The 16,508-nt window shown below is 39.4% G+C and overlaps 1 protein-coding gene across 3 annotated transcripts in view; it reads right to left on the bottom strand.

The window, feature by feature from the left end:
• LOC150076723 (ADP-ribosylation factor-binding protein GGA1-like) overlaps positions 1 to 16,508 on the bottom strand; it is a 303,671-nt gene that overhangs the window by 152,102 nt on the left and 135,061 nt on the right. For all 3 annotated transcript variants that reach the window (XM_090385588.1, XM_090385589.1, XM_090385590.1), the window contains 2 exons: positions 9,764 to 9,871; positions 3,526 to 3,618 (listed from right to left, as the gene is read on the bottom strand). In XM_090385588.1, coding sequence (XP_090241714.1) covers positions 3,526 to 3,618; positions 9,764 to 9,871 — 201 coding nt within the window. The remainder of the gene's footprint in view (positions 1 to 3,525; positions 3,619 to 9,763; positions 9,872 to 16,508) is intronic.

The raw sequence follows: 16,508 nt of genomic DNA, 5'->3' as shown, positions 1-16,508 counted from the left end.
AGAAACTTTGATGAAGAGTATAGCTTATTATGCTATTCCAAAAGTTTAAGACTGTGCATTCTGCTGTATTAAAATTAAAATATTTCTGCTACTTTTCTCAGCATTCTTGAAGCACATCCATGTCCCCACTTATTATCACAAAGTCCTTAAATAAACATAAATAAAAAATTAAAAATTGCTTATGCCGACAATCTTGTTATGTTAATGTTGAAGAATCAAGGCCAGAATTAAAAAACAGAGCTCACGATATATTGGATGACTTAAATTGTTGGTGTTTAACATATAAATTAAAAATTTCAATCCCTAAAACTAATCAGATGTTGTTCAAAGGCTACTTAAATTTAAATTGACCCCCCCCCAAATATTAAGCTTAATGGTGAAGCAATTAAAATTACTCGTACTTATAAATATTTGGGAATTGTGTTGGACGATCGCTTCAATTTTGTTAATCATGCTAAATATTTTTTTTTTTTTTTTTTTGGTCCTTGCCTTTTCCCATTATTATATGGAAAAAGCATTTTTTTGTTTTGACATGCAATTTTTACGGCTGGATGCCCTTCCTGATGCCAACCCTCACCCTTTAATCCGGGCTGGGAATATGCGGTGGTCATTCCCTGACCTGCCGCATCCTCTGTATTTGGTGGGTATGGGCTTGAACCCCGGTCTAATCAAGAAGCGTGTGCTATGCACTACTGTTCTTGCCCACCTGGCTACGGAGGCGGCTAATCATTCTAAATATGTATTACATAAAATCAAGGTACTGGACAGGTAAAATAATGAGAATCACCAAAAATGTCTGGGGCCTTAAGCCCTCTACTCTAAAATTGTATTATTCTTGTTTATTTTTACCATAACTTACTATGCTGCTGGAGCCTGGGGCTCCAGAGTTAATCATTGTTCAGTTAGAAAGTATCTTTTGCAGGTGTAGCACTTTTTCCTTTTGGCTGTGTCTAGGGCCTGTAGAATGGTTTCGAATGTTGCTCTGCAGGTGCTCTGTTGTAGGATGCCAGTACAATATGAGGTAATTTTTCAATACCTGCAGTATTATTGTAGGAAAAATCTATCTACCAGCTGATGTGGGGAATTACTTTCTGAATCTCAATTTACTGGAAAAAGATGATATTGCTAGGCTTCAGAGTGAATTTTTAAGGGATTGGCAAATTCATTCCTCATGTCTTGGAATATAATAAACAGACGAACTGGTTTAATCTTGGTCTTAATGTTATGTTTCTGTTAAGAGGCACAGGAACCTTAACAGCAAGTTATTCTCTTTTGGTTTGGTGAACTCTCCTCTCTGTCACTGTGATGCTCCTGAGACTGTGGGGCATCTGTTATTTGACTGTAACATAATTTTGATATTAGATGTGAGCTACAAATCCTAACTGGGATATTTGAATCAATCAATTGGACTCAGTTCTTACAGAATAAGGATAATTTTATGGTTTTGTCTGAATAAGCAGATAGGCTGTTTAACAGAAAAAAATCTATAATGAATAGAGATATCTGGAAGTGACTAACACAATTGGGTTAGTCACTTCCAGGGACACCTAAATAGCCAGGTGGGCAGGAGCAGCAGTGCGCAGCACACGCTTCTTGATTAGACCAGAGTTCGAGCCCGTGACCACTAAATATGGAGGATGCGAAAAAGTCAAGGGAATGACCACCGCATATCCCGGAGCAATATGGCCTTAGTTGCTAATGCTCCTAAAAACCAAATAACAAACAACAACAACAAACACAATTGTGGCTCATTAATTAATTAATATGTATGTAGATTCTAAGAGTAACAGAATATAATGGTAGGATATTGTGCTGGTTGTTTCATGAATGGAATATTGTACATAGTTGTAAATAATCTTTGGACTGAAATCAAGGGTCCGTATATCTGTCCAGATTAATGATTCTGGAATAAAACTTGAAAAGAGTATGGATGATGTATTTAGGTGTTACTGCAAAACATTAAAACTATAGGCCTAGTAATATTAGGATTGAATCAGATAGATGATTGGTTTAATTGTTTCTGAAAGTGATATGTTATTGAGTATTATGTTTATTGAATTTGGATTGCACTGCTGATACTTAGCTACTCTATATGAGACTTGGTTTGTACATGGTTGGATTTCTCTTCCGTGTATGCGACATGGCTCACAGAAGTATTGTGGGAATTGATGATTGGTTTGTTCAAGTTGTAGATATGGCAGTTGTGGATGAGAAAATTTCCTTAGGTCTCTGTATCTAGCTTAGTGTGAGTAATAGATGATTTTTCTCTTTTGGTCTTGAGTTGATTGTAAGGACGAAATTTAGGATAAGGTTTGATTTGTTCGTGTTAATTGTTGATTTATTGGGCAGTATGTATATTAGTTTTACTTTTGATCTGGTTTTGTGGCCTTACCGATAAGCTTACTGCATAAGCTTTGTCCACTAGTGTCTTATATTCTTTACTCTTTAAAAACTCTTGCTTTCTTCCTTTTCTGAGGATGCCTATTTCTTTCATTCCCTTGCTTTTCTTCTCTTTCCCATCCATTCCCTTACCCCTACTTCTCATGCTATGTTCCTTCCTTTTTATTTTTCCTTATTTATTTAGATAAATTTTCTTGTTATCCCACTAAGAGTCTTTACCTGCTGGTAAAGACTCTTAGTGGCACACCTCCACGTGGCATGGGATGTAAGTCAGGGGCAGTGGACCATGTGTTCACTATCCCCTGGCTGCAAAGTTGTCAGGCACTGGCACTCAACATAGCACACACAAACTATACACCAACACTTATTCACACTTGCTGGTTTTGGCATGTTTGCTTTTCAGAAGCTACTGCAGCACATAGGGGAAACCCTGGAGACTGCCTCAAAAAACAAAAATACCTTAAATCACTGTATGCCTGAATGCATTCCAATGCATGTTCTGCCAATTCAGAATCTTTACTTGTTCCTTTTAACTACGTGTTTGTTGTGCTCATCTATGATTCTTTTAATTTCAAGAACTTTGCAGTAATTGGGGGGGAGAGGGAAGCTTTTGAAAAAAAAAATTTTAAAGTCATTTGTATTAAGAAATTTAGTCAGGTGACTTTAAACAGGAATAAAGAGAGAAATATGGGGAACTGCGAAATGGGCTTTTCAATAATAAAATTAAATAAGAGCATGGTGCTGGGGTGGGGGGGGGATAAGAGGCCGTAAGAACACTACACGATCGATTGGAGATGCCTCATACAACATAATTTCAGTAGTCAGAGAAAGGCTAATTTAAAATCCTTGTTCTGACTCATTATGCATGTGAACAAGAACCTGGTGGAGGGTTTGCAATGTGATGCTCATTTATTAAAATTATCTATCATGGTGTAAAGTGTTTGAACAATTAATTTCTTACTTTCCATTCTTCTGCTAATTCCGCTTTTGACATTGACGATGGCAAGAATGATTAAAAAAAATTAAGAATGATAAGAAAGATCAATGGTAAGAATGATTAAACTGATCTGAGTTAGTATTTATATTTAGGTAGCCAAATATAAATACTAACTTTACAATGCTTACCTAAGGCTAATAGCTGGTCATCTAGAAGAGAGGAATCCACATGTGAAGAAGATTCTTGTGTTGGCGACCCAAGACATAAAAGCGATGCTTCTCCTATTGAAGTATAAATATTCAAGGATTACAGTTTCTGAAATGCAACTAGTGAAATTATTTTTAAAATTTCTATTCGCATTTACCTCAAGTGTAATTCAGGTCATACAGACAGGAGTGTTCCTAAATTCAAGGGTAGTGGATGGAAGTAGGGTCATACCTACTATAAGTAGGTATGGACTTCCATCCACCACCTTTGAATTGAGTAAGTGGCAGCTATGTTTTAGTGACAAAATGCAAAGTCCTACACTTGGAAAATATAAATCTCAATATAACTTACAGATTTGGTGGTATTAAATTAAAAACAACAGAGGAAGAAAAGGATCTGGACATTATGATACAGATATAAAGCAATGTAAATACTGCTCTCTGGGCAAGGAAAACAGGTGGCCAAGGAAAGCCCATGATGTTCTAGTGATGATTTATCAATCATAGTCAGTAGAGATAGGGAAGTCATAATCCCACTGTATAAGGCAATTGTAAGTTGGTTGGTTGGGTTTTATTGACGCATTAGCAACTAAGGCTATAATGCGCCAAAACCTTGTCATAAAAAAGTAAAACTTTCAGTGGCCTAATGAATTAGGTCACTAAGTCAGGGTATAAAAACAAAATATCAGTAAACAAGTAACAATAATAAGGTAGATTTTTTAAATATGAGTAAAAAGGTTTACTGATTTTAGAAAGCTAAAAATAGCAGACACAAGGTCATTGTCGGATAAAATCTGACAGTGTATATGGTTCAGTCAGATGGTTAAAAGCGGTAAAACGAGCATTTTTAATACTGGTACAATCGCATAAAATATGTTGAATGGCTAAAATGGTGTCTCATTGCTCGCACATAGGAGGGTCATCAGCCCTCAGCAAAAAGGAGTGTGTCACATGACAGTGTCCTATGCGGAGCCGAGCAATAATAACTTCCTCCTTGCAATCCCTGCGTAAGCTGGACCACCACGGATGGATCACAGGCTTAATCCGACATAGTTTGTTTGTAGTAACCAAGCGATGCCACAAATCTTGCCACTGAGATTGTAAGTTACTACGGATCACTTGCCTGTAGTCTGTATAGGGGACTAACAGGTCAAGATTATCCGTCAGAGGTGCCACTTTGGCTGCAGCGTCAGCCAAATCATTTCCTCTAATCCCAATGTGACTGGGGATCCAGCAGAAGTGGATATCGAATCCACTTGCATAGAGGCTGTATATTATCTGCTGAATTCAGGACAGGGTTGGATGATTAGTGCGTGACACCACTGATAAAGCCTGTAGTGCATTCACTGAATCGGCATATATAATACACCATTGGTATCGGTGTTTTCTTATGTGATCTAGAGCTAACTCTATAGCATGCAGCTCTGCAGTGTAAATGCAGCAGTCAAGGGGTATCTGCTCTGATATGGTATTATTTGGAAAAACAGCAGCAGATCCCACATACGATTCTGACTTCGAGCCATCTGTGTAAACTGGCAAGAAGTCAAAATATTCTGTACGGTGTTGTGAATAGAGCTGAAGGTAGACAGAAGACGGAGTATTAGACTTCGTCACAATCTTGAGCGAGAAGTCACATGCTGGTGTTTGTGCATGCCAGGGTGGAAGGGGCTCCTTTGGTGATCGAGTAACCTTGTCTACCGAGATGTTAAGCTCACTGAGTAGCTCTTGAACACAAATGCTGAATGGGTGATTGGCAGTGGGTCGTGTGTTATAAAGCTTTTCCCATCGTGACTCAAAAATGGATGTCCACATGGGGTGATCTGGCCAGGATTTCAGTTTGAAGGCATATTGTAGAGACAACTGCATTCGTCGAAGCGACAAGGGTGGTTCATTTGCTTCGACATACAGACTTTGGACAGGTGATGTTCTGAATGCAACAATAGCAATACGAATGGCTTGATGATGGATGGGGTCAAGCCAACGAACAGCACTATTTCTAGCAGATGCATATACCTGAGACCCATAATCTAATTTTGAGCGTACAAGTGCACGGCATAGACGTAGTAGAGTGCATCGGGCTGCACCCCAAGAGGTAGAAGAGAGAGAGCAGAGAATGTTAAGCCCTCTCGTGCACTTTGTGTGTATCTGACGAATGTGTTGGACAAATGTCAGCTTTTTGTCAAAAATAAGTCCCAAGAATTTCATCTCTGATACAACTGGAATGGTGCTTTGTCCAAGTCGTAATTCAGGCTCAGGGTGGAGGTTACATTTGCGACAAAAATGGACGCAAACAGTCTTCTCCGGTGAGAACCTGAAACCATTGGCCATAGCCCGGGAGTTAAGACGGTCAATAGTTTGTTGCAGTTGTCTCTCAATAACCCTCATATTGCATGATTGAGAAAATATGCTGAAGTCATCGACGTAGAGTGCACTGTTTATAGTTGGAGGAAGTTGTTCAGAAATAGAATCTATTTTAATGGCAAAAAAGCGTGACACTTAAGACAGATCCTTGTGGCACCCCCTCCTCTTGGAAAAAGGGCCACGAAAGGGAGGATCCTACACGAACTTGGAAATAACGGCAGGATAAAAAATTTTTAATAAAAACGGGAAGGTGACCTCTTAGACCGAGATTGTAAAGGTCTTTTAAAATACCAAATCTCCAAGTTGTGTCGTACGCTTTTTCCATGTCAAAGAAGATGGACACCATGTTCTCTTTTTAGGAAAGCATCTCAGATAGATGTTTCCAGTCTAATTAAGTGGTCCAGTGTGGACCTATATCTTCGGAAGCCACACTGAAATCAGGAGAGAAGGTCATTCGATTCTAAATACCATAAGAGACGAGCATTGACCATTCTCTCCAATATTTTGCATAGACAGCTAGTCAGAGCAATAGGACGATAGCTTTTTGGAGATTTAGGATCCTTTCCTGGCTTGGGAAAAGCAAGAATAGTTGCTTTGCACCAGGTATCCGGAAAATGCTCTTCAAGAAAGATTCTGTTTGTACAGGAAGAGCAAACGGTCCATGGATTCTGGTGAAAGATGTTTGATCATTTCATAATGGATGTTGTCTGGTCCAACAGCGGTAGCCTTTGTACAGGCAAGTGCTGTTTTCAGCTCGTGGTTAGTAAATGGCCCATTATATGCGTGGGAACCCTTCGATGTGAACTTAAGGGCCTGTTTTTCACTGTTGTGCTTTAAGACCAGAAACTCTGGGGAGTAAGATGATGTTGCAGAGATGTCAGAAAATGTTTCCCCAAGAGCATTGGCTATTGCAGTAGATTCTGCAATAGTACATCCATTATATTCCAGGACCGATGTGGGGGTGTGCTGTGTATTTCCAGTTCATTTGCTGGATTTTTTCCCAGACCACCTTAGCACTGGTAGACTGGGTAATCAATGACGTAAAACAGATCCATGATTCCTTCCGACTCTGATGGCATATGTAGCGTGCTTTAGCTCGTGCACGTTTAAAGGCTAATAGATTGACAGTGGTAGGATATCATCGAAATATCCCCCCAAGCTTTGTTTTGAGCCTTTTTGGCTGCTGTGCATTTTGGATTCCACCATGGTTTTGGAAATGGAGGAAACTGGGTGGACGTTTTTGGAATTGTAGTTGCAGCTGCATGGACAATATTTTCTGTTATGTACGTGACTGCATCATTGATAGGCCCCTGACTGACTGCAGAGATGTCTAAATTTGCCAGGTGTTGAAAGGCACTCCAGTCAGCCTGATCAAACTTCCACCGTGGTAACCTAAAAGGCAGACATGGTCTCCCAGTGTGTAAGCAGGTTATCATAGGGAAGTGATCACTTCCATATGGGTTCTCCTCCACTTCCCAAGTGAGTAAAGGGAGAAGAGAAGGGAAGCAGATAGATAAATCAATGGCAGAAAACATATAGGTAGGCATGTGGAAGAAGGTGTTTGTTCCAATATTTAGAAGGGAGAGATCATTGTCATTTAGCATACGCTCTATGACTCGTCCCCTTCCATTGATGCTAGCACAACCCCACAGGGTATTAAGTCCATTGAAATCCCCAAGAAGTAAGAAAGGGGAAGGCAACTGCATTACAAGATCATCAAGGTCTTCCTGGGGGTTGTCAGTCCCAGATGGCAAATAAATAAGAGCACACGGTTAATAAAAATCCCACTGTAAGGCGAATTGCAACAGCCTCTATGCTGGTTGTAATTAGCAAGGGCTGAACTGGGGTCTGGTTGCCCACAAGGATAGCGACTCCTCCATGAGCAGGACCATCTGCAATTCTATCCTTACGAAAAACTGAGATGTTAAGCATGGTGGGATCATCATTTGCCTTTAGATAAGTCTCCTGCAAGCAAAAGCCAACTGGCTCGTGCTGTTGCAGGAGGCCCTTGATGCCATCAGTATTTTGCCGAAATCCACGACAATTCCATTGTAGGAATTTAGCCATTATTTTGGCTTGGTGAGTCCATCAGGCGGCTTCTGGGTTGCTGAGGGCTTACTTTTATCAGTCTTGGATTTATCTCTTTTGAGGAAGTATGGATGCTGTCAGGTGTCCATTTCTTCCTCCACAAAGAGTTGCAAAACGGATTCGTTCGGTAACTCCTTGTCCTCTACATCCATTGTTTCTGTTATTATTGGTTGCTCTTTTTTACCACTTGGTTTTGGTAGTGGTGGAGCACTAGGAGGTACAGATATGGAAGTGGCAGCAGATTGTTTTTTTGGTGGGCTTCTGTGAACTCAACAAATAGCGAGCAATCGGAGTGAATAATTCTCTTGGTGGTACAGTCATCTCTGTTTGTGTACTGATAGTGCACTTCGCAGAAACCTTCTGAGCTTATGAAGGCTTCCCGCTATTTATTGGTTGTATGCGTTTTCTAGCCTCTGGGTAGGAGATGTTCAGCTCCGTTTTTAATTTTTGAATTTCCTTTTCGTCCTTCCACCGCTGACATGCTTGAGAGTATGCAGGGTGCTCTCCTTGGCAGTTAGTACAATTAGTGTTGAAAAGTGTTTTAAGAGAGCAAAAACTATTCAAGCTTTCTTATTCGTGTACTTACTAACCATCACTATTACTACTAATAATAATAAATATTCAGAAAGTGCCAGATTTCTGAATGCTGGATTTATGAGGTACTTTGCATATGTTTACATTTGCGTGGTGTGTGTGTGTGTGTGTGTGTGTGTGTGTGTGTGTGTGTGTGTGTGTGTGTGTGTGTGTGTGTGTGTGTGTGTGTGTGTGTACATGCAGTGTTTTAAATAAAAAAGACACGGTAGGATGAATGAATTCTTTTCAGAAGGTTACAGAACCATCTGGATATGCCTTCACATATTTGAAGCAGTACTGAAATTTTTACAGCTGTCAAGAGATGCATTAAAAGTTGTACCCATTACCACACTTCATTACCAGTATGCATAGGCAGATTCAGGGTAGGATACTCGGGGCACATGATCCCCATCCCTGTCGTTTTTTGGAGAATTCACATCAATCACTAAATTCCATTTAGCCACAAAATATTTTTTTTTTAATTGTTAACATAGGATTTTAGCTAGTTCTGCATTGTGACAGGTATTTTCAACTGACTACACTTGGCAACACTGATGCTGATGTGATCGCCATTCTAGTTTGAGGCGTCACACAGTTTGGCCATGCTTAATATTTACTTCAAAGTAATTCAGAGTTTAGCTATGTGCCTGTGTCTGAAAGTCACATTACATTTGAGTGTCATATTTGTTTTATCCTGTACATTATTTGCCCCCGTCACAAATGGTGCCTCTCAGGTCATTTTTTTCTGGATCTGCCAGTGCCAGTATGGGCAGAAAAGTGCAATCACAAAGCAATAATAAAACACCACAAATGGGCAAATTTTGTCCCTACTCCACCTTTCTGTAATAAAATTCTATTTCCAATTAGCATATGATCAAAAGACTAGTACAGGTTTTAAAACATAAGCCTACCTCCCAGTTGTAAATTGTACCAAAAAGCTGAATAACTTTATTCTACTTAAAAATACTAAGGAATTAAAATTATAATAAACATAACTATAATTATTATAATTTATACTGTTAATATATTAGTACAATTATAATTTATACTGTTAATATATTAGTACAATTATAATTATACTGTTAATTAATGTTTTAAGTCAGCTGATAGTAATTATTATTAGCTGACCTAGATAATTAGCACTCTTCAAAAAATATTTAACAGAAACAAATACTGTAAGAGAAAATTATATTCTAACCTTTTGCTCTCTCCAGAGTATTGTGGCTGTCAACATCACTCACTTCCATTGCTGTTTTGTACTGATTGATGACAGATGTCAATTCATCATTGGCTTTCAGAATGTCACCTTTATTGAAAGTTAAATTATACTTATTAATATAAATAAGACATTATGTACCAGGTGTGAAAAAAAAATTAAAATTGATTAAATTGCTTACCAGTGTTAAAATGTAACTCAAATAATCAGTAGTAACTGCAGAGAAATATCTCCAAGTGTTCTTAATATAGCATTAATGGAAGCCACTAGCATTAATGGAAGAGAATTTTGTACAAAAATGTACAAAATTCTCTTCCATTAATGCTAGTGGCAGCTATGGCAGCACAGTATAGGGTTGTGTGGATGGCCTCCAGTGTTGAACCATTGTTATCAAGGTAATGGAGTATTATTTGCTGATTAACGTGGTCTGTGACTCTCCACAAGATCCTAATGGGTCTCTGCTTCGGTATCGTGGGTCTTTGTGCGGTCCATTCCTTCGAATTCTGTTAGGGTCTTCTTCACTTGTCTTCTACTCTGGATATCATGACCTTGTCACTTTCCAGTTCAGCTGCTCTAGGTTGTATTTCTTCTTGCTCATCCCCCTCCAGTTTCATGTTGTCCATATTCTTTGTTGTTGATTGCTCATGTCCTGCTTGATTTTTTCCAAGATTTCAGGAGCTATAAGGTTCTTCGTGATGCAGGTCCTTCTCTGCTAAGCTTCTGGTGACCTGAATATCCATCCGGGAATCATTCCAACCACTTGGTATGTAGTCTAGACCTGAACATTGTCATATTGGTCTCTAGCTTGGTTATTTAGTAGTATGCTCACATGATGAACGTATTCATTTTGATGCTCCACTCCATGGAATGTGTTGTGAGTCAAGAAATTGGTGCCAACTCAGCATTCTGATGGGCATCTATGAGAGTTTGAGGTGTAGGGTAGATGCCCTATCTGAGGGGGAATAAATTCAAATAGAGGAAAGACAGTTGTAGAATAGATGTGCGGAAATTTACCTTTACCAGCGGGCAGCTGATTGGTAGAACAAACTTCCATCTGACATTTTGGAAGTTGATAGCTTAAATAAATTTAACGAAAAAGTGAACAAACTTTTGGAGCAAATGGACAGGTGAAATGGGAAGGGTTTTTTTTTTTTTTTTTTGGCTAATGCTGTATAAGCTTGCTTTCTTGCATCATATTGCCCCCACCCTTTTTTATGAAAACCCCAAACACGAGAGGTATTAGAACCTATAGTACTTAGTACCGTGCTTGGGTTGGAGGCTGTGAAGACAAAATAAGATATTTGTTGACATTAGACTTTAACTTCTGTAGACTGTAATTTTCAGGAACTACATATGAAGGTAGACAGTTCTACAAAACGGCAGTTGAATGAATAAACGAGGAAGATGAAAAGTCGGCTCTGTGAGTTTGAAGTTGGACAATAAATGGATGTTGGCTGGTGGCAGCACGTGTTCGGACTGTTTCAGAAAGCGAGAGCGGGAATTATAGAAGTCAATTCAGAAGAACAGTGCCCATGGAAGAATCTGAAGAAAAGGCATGCAGCAGAAACAATACGTCTATGAGACAGCGAGTGGAGAGACTCAGTTAGAGATGAGTCATTAATTAACCTAACTGCAGTCTTCTAAATGGAATCTAGAAGCCTGAGAGAGGTTTTGGTGGCACCACCCCAAATATGGGAACAATATTCCATAGTAGGGCGGATTTGCGATTTGTACAGAGTGAACAGCTGTTTGGAAGAAAAGTAACGCTGAGAGTGAAAGAGAAAACTACGTTTTTTAGATGCAGAGGAAGCAATATTTGTAATGTGCTTGTGCCAAGAGAAGTAGGATTATTCTGACTTCTAATCTCTCTTGGCACAAGCACATTACAAATATTGCTTCTTCTGCATCTAAAAAACTTAAATCCCCAAAAGAGATATATCAACTTGCCTAGAAATCAGAGTGTCACCAAAGGTAAGCATAGGAGCAGAAGAATCCTTTTTGCGAGATATAAGACAAGACTGATTTTAGAAGGATTGAAATCAATTAAGTTGTCTTTGCCCCACTGGAGAATTACCGGAGATCAGCATTTAAGGCATTGGTAGAGGATATTCGAGAAGTTGAAACTGATGGAGCAGGGCAAGGTTTCTCAAAATGGAAAGTGGAATGCAATGTGCTATCATCGGCAAAACTATGGATAGGATTTCCAGTCAATGGAAGATAGTCATTAATATACAAGAGGAAAAGAGTGGGGGAAAGAACTGAACCTTGGGGGACACCAGCATTAGTGGAGAAGTTAGAAGACAAAGAGCCATCTACTATCACCCTCAACGAGCAATCAGAGAGAAAACTGGATAATCAATTACAAAAAACAGTTGGCAAACCATAAGATGGAAGCTTGTTTAGAAGACCTTTATGCCAACAGTGGATCAACACTGATAAAATCCATACTGACAATCATTGATCAAATGGATAATTTCTAGGTAGTTTAAGTGTTGCCAGTTAATTGATTTTTCCATTACTTTAGAAAGAGTAGAAGTAATTGCAATGGGTCAATAATTGGATGGGAGGGATTTGTCACCCTTTTTAGGAACTGGCTGGATATGAGCAAATTTCCAAGCAGAAGGAAAAACACCTTTGGAATAAGAAAGTGAAAAAAAAGGCAGCAAAGAACAGTAGTGAGTTCAGGAGTGCAAGTTTTGAGAACAAGTGGAGAAATACCATCAGGACCTGAAGCTTTCTTAGCATCAAGATTCGTCAAAATCTTTCTGACATCCTTTTGACGGAAGACCACAGGAGGTATTGAATGGAACGTGATGGGAATGGTGGGAAGTGTTTTACCAAGATCATTAATACAAGAGCAGGAAGAAAAATGGGATGCTAGCAGGTCAGCTTTATCCTGCTGAAGTGACAACAGAACCATCTGGTTTTGATAGATGGGCAAAAGTTGCTGCCAATATCTTTGGCAAGAGACCAGAATGTTCAGCTACCATTAGGGCAAGAAATCAAGTTTTCTACTCTTAGCCTGTTCAAAATCTAGTTTGGACTGATTAATAATTACTTTACAATTGTTGCTAGCTTTGCTGTAGGCAGAAAATGAAACTGAAGAATTGAAAACAAGCCATTTACAATATGCAACATTCTTCTCTTGAACAGCCTTGGCACATTTATTGGAAAACCAAGATTTAGATAAAGGATGAGATTTTAAAGTGGAGAGTGGAATAAAGGATTCCATTCCTACAAGAATAATTTCACTAACACGATCTAAGCAAACGTTGACATGAGAAGTTTTCAAACAGTAATCTGACTAAGGGAAAGAAGAAAAGAAATCTCGCAGGTCATCCCATTTTGCATTCTTATAATGATAGATCTTGTAGTGATCTGAGGTGCCTAAGGGACCACTCACTTCAACCGTGCACTTAGAAGGGTTGTTTGTGAGAAATAGATCAAGCATGTTGGCTGTATGGTTAGGATTGTCCGGTATTTTTGTATGTAAATGAACAATATGTGCAAGGTCATTAGTAATTGCAAAAGCCTCAGCATCTCGACCAGCTGGGTCAGTGTGACTAGAAAACGGAAGCCAGCTGGAGTTGTGAACATTAAAATCACCAAGGAAAATTACCTCACTGTTTGGAAAGTTGGAGTGGAGAAAGTCAAATTGCAAAGAGAGGAAGTCAAAGAGCTCCAAGTGATGTGTGGAGTTGGGAGACCAGTAGAGACAACAGATGAATTTGACACAATGAGGGACAGAGATTTTAAGCCAGAGAAGATCAAAGAGAGGAGATTCCAAATTGCCAAGTCTCTGACAGGGAATATCGGAACAGACGTATGCACAAGTACCACCTTTGACGCAGAAGGAATGATACAGCGAATAATTTGGGCAACTGAGATGAACAGTAGTTGAATCAACTGATAACTGAGATTCTGTCAGAAAAAGTATATAGGGTATATATTTGGCAAACTGCAAGTGGAAATGGACATCGTTGAGATTAGAATTGAGATCACGTATATTTGTGAAATGAACTAGGAAGTGTTTGGGAGGTTTAGATCTTTTAGCAGATAAGCTTACTCTATTAGTTTGACAATTCATGGTGTGTTCAATAGTAAGAAAAAGTGGGGGACATGCTGTATGAAGTAACGAAATTTTTGGTTACGGCATACACATGGTAAGAATATACCCAGATCCTTGACATAACATGGCCTCAACAATGCCCCCCCCCCCGCATACACACTACTCTGGCTCCCTCCAGTCACTATCTGGCAGAGTAGAGGTAGCAAGATTATACACTAGCTGATCCGGAAGCCTCCTAAAGAGTTACCAATAGGTTCAGTCCGGTGTACTAACTAGCGGCCAGTCTGCGAACACCGTTTTACAGCTGTACCCTCGAAATGTAAGGAAGATTGGATCTCGCTATGATGTTCATCATAACCTCAGAAGTGATCAGTCATACTGCATGATGGAAGAGATGGGGAAGGGCTGACCAGAACTGGAGAGTAAACACCACTTCAAGCCTCCAATAAACAAATCGGTGGTATTGCACCGGTTGATGAGAGTCATCTACCACCTAGTATTGCCTGGTACCACAAATGGGTGCCACACCTCGATCCCTGCTTACGTTGGTTCACACCTGGATGGTTGCCCACAGTGTTCTTTTGCATGGGGGGTTATACCCAGGATTACTAACAGTCCCACCATCGTGAAGGTGCAAGCAGAGGATTTGGCTGTCACAGACTGTCTGCACTTCGCCGAAATTGGGTCCACTTGACCCGAGTTTCACCCGAATATCAGTTCCATCAGCATTTTAGACTCCCAGGTAGCAAGTACAGCTTGTCTGGCATATCTGAGAGAATGTCTGCAACAACCTCAAGGACCTGAGGCTAATGCAATGGCATTTTCTTTCTTCCTGGGTAGCCACTAGTGCAGTTATGCAGGAAGCACTTCCAGTTGGTTGGGCTGGATGACTTTGCCCTTTTCTTGTGGTAACCATAAGAGGGACAGTGCCACTTGCTCCACTGTCTTCCTCGGAAGACAGCCTCCAACTTTTCGAACCGACCACTCTGCCTGAGGCCTAAAAGTGATGGACTTTCTCCTGCTCCACACTATGCATATGATTATTATTTCTCTTCAACATCATCCACTATGGAGTTGGACCTGTTTAGCTTTGGCTTAATTGCAATGGTAATGTTAGTTCTTTGGAGTAACACCAGATGGCGACACTACCCTCAGCCACCACTTCGATCTTGATGAAGGTAGGTCCATTGAAGCATCCTTTGAAATTTTTATTCATTATTATTCTTTTAATTTATTGCCATTATTATTATACCAGTTTCTCAGCGTGATGGAGTTGCGTTCGACTCTGCCAAAGCAGGATTTGAACCAAGGTCCATCAGGCTGGTAGTTCAGAGTCATTGTGCCCCCCTTTATTATTATTATTATTGCTCTTACATTATTTCTCCCTGATTGGGGATTCCACCTCATGATGGGTATTGCTACCAAGTAAACAGGGTGGTTGTTGTTATGTCTGGTGTTACTGTTAGTCAAGGAATTCTCTGACTATCCTACAGGTGTTCAAGGATTGCGACTTTCTGGAGTTCCTTGTAGGTGGTTATTATTATTATTAATCTACAGATAAAAGACCCAATGAGTGGCAGACATTACAGCATACTAATCTGGAATTTAATTAAAGAAATAACTTCTGTCAAGGGTAAAAGGAAAGTCTTACTTTAGTAAGGTTGACTACAGTGGTCTTGGACAGTTTTTAAATTCTGTGCAGTGCGACCCACTGATGATGATAAAAACAGCAAATTCTAAATGGGAAGCATTCAGGGAAGTAATCATAAAAGCTACTAGACATTTCATACTAACAAAGAAATACTATTTAGACCTAAATGGATGTCAGATACTATTAAGACAAGTGGCAGAGAAGAACAGTGCATGGGATGCATATAAATTATAAAGTGATTCAGAAGCCTATGGTAGATATAAATCAGTCTTTAATCATGTCACAAAGGAGGTTAGACAAGCTAAGGCAGATTATGAGAAGTATCTGACAAAGAATGCATAGAAAAGTAGCAGACTTCTATGCTTATATTAACAGTAGAAGGAAGGGATTGAATCACATTGGGCCATGTTGTCTATGAGTTAACTGTTGATGACACTACTCAGGGACAAACTGAATAGATATTTTGCTTCTACATTCACACGTGAGGAATTCTTTAGGGTAGGGGATGGCAGAAGTTTATCAAACTCTAATAAGGAGCTAAATGACTTTGTGATAACTGAGAGGAAAGGAAAGAGAAATTGTTGAAGCTTAACATAAAAAAGGTACCTGGGGTGGATGGGATCTATCGAATTATATTAAGAGAAGCAGCAAAGGAAGTAAGCAAGCCTTTAGCATTAATTATGAGAGCATCCTTGGATTCAGGGGAGATCACTATGGACAGGAGATGTGTGAATGTATCCCCAATACATAAAGGAGAATCAAAAGGTGACATGAATAATTACAAACCAGTTAGTTAACATCTGTTTCAGGGAGAATAATGAAGTCACTGGTTAAAGAAGTAATGCAGCACCATCCAAACAGGAATGAACTTATACTGCAGTCACAGCATGGATTTGTTAAGTGGTGGTCTTGTCTAACCAATCTGATGGGTTATTATGATGCAGTGATCAAGGAACTGGATTCAAAAAATTATTTTTAATGTCACATACTTAGATTTCAGGAATACT

This window comes from Mastigoproctus giganteus, chromosome 12 (genome assembly GCF_048544385.1).
Source record: "Mastigoproctus giganteus isolate SK-2022 chromosome 12, ASM4854438v1, whole genome shotgun sequence".
Taxonomy (NCBI): domain Eukaryota; kingdom Metazoa; phylum Arthropoda; class Arachnida; order Uropygi; family Thelyphonidae; genus Mastigoproctus; species Mastigoproctus giganteus.
Note: the sequence above shows the minus strand (reverse complement) of the source record. Positions and strands in the feature narration are given on the sequence as shown.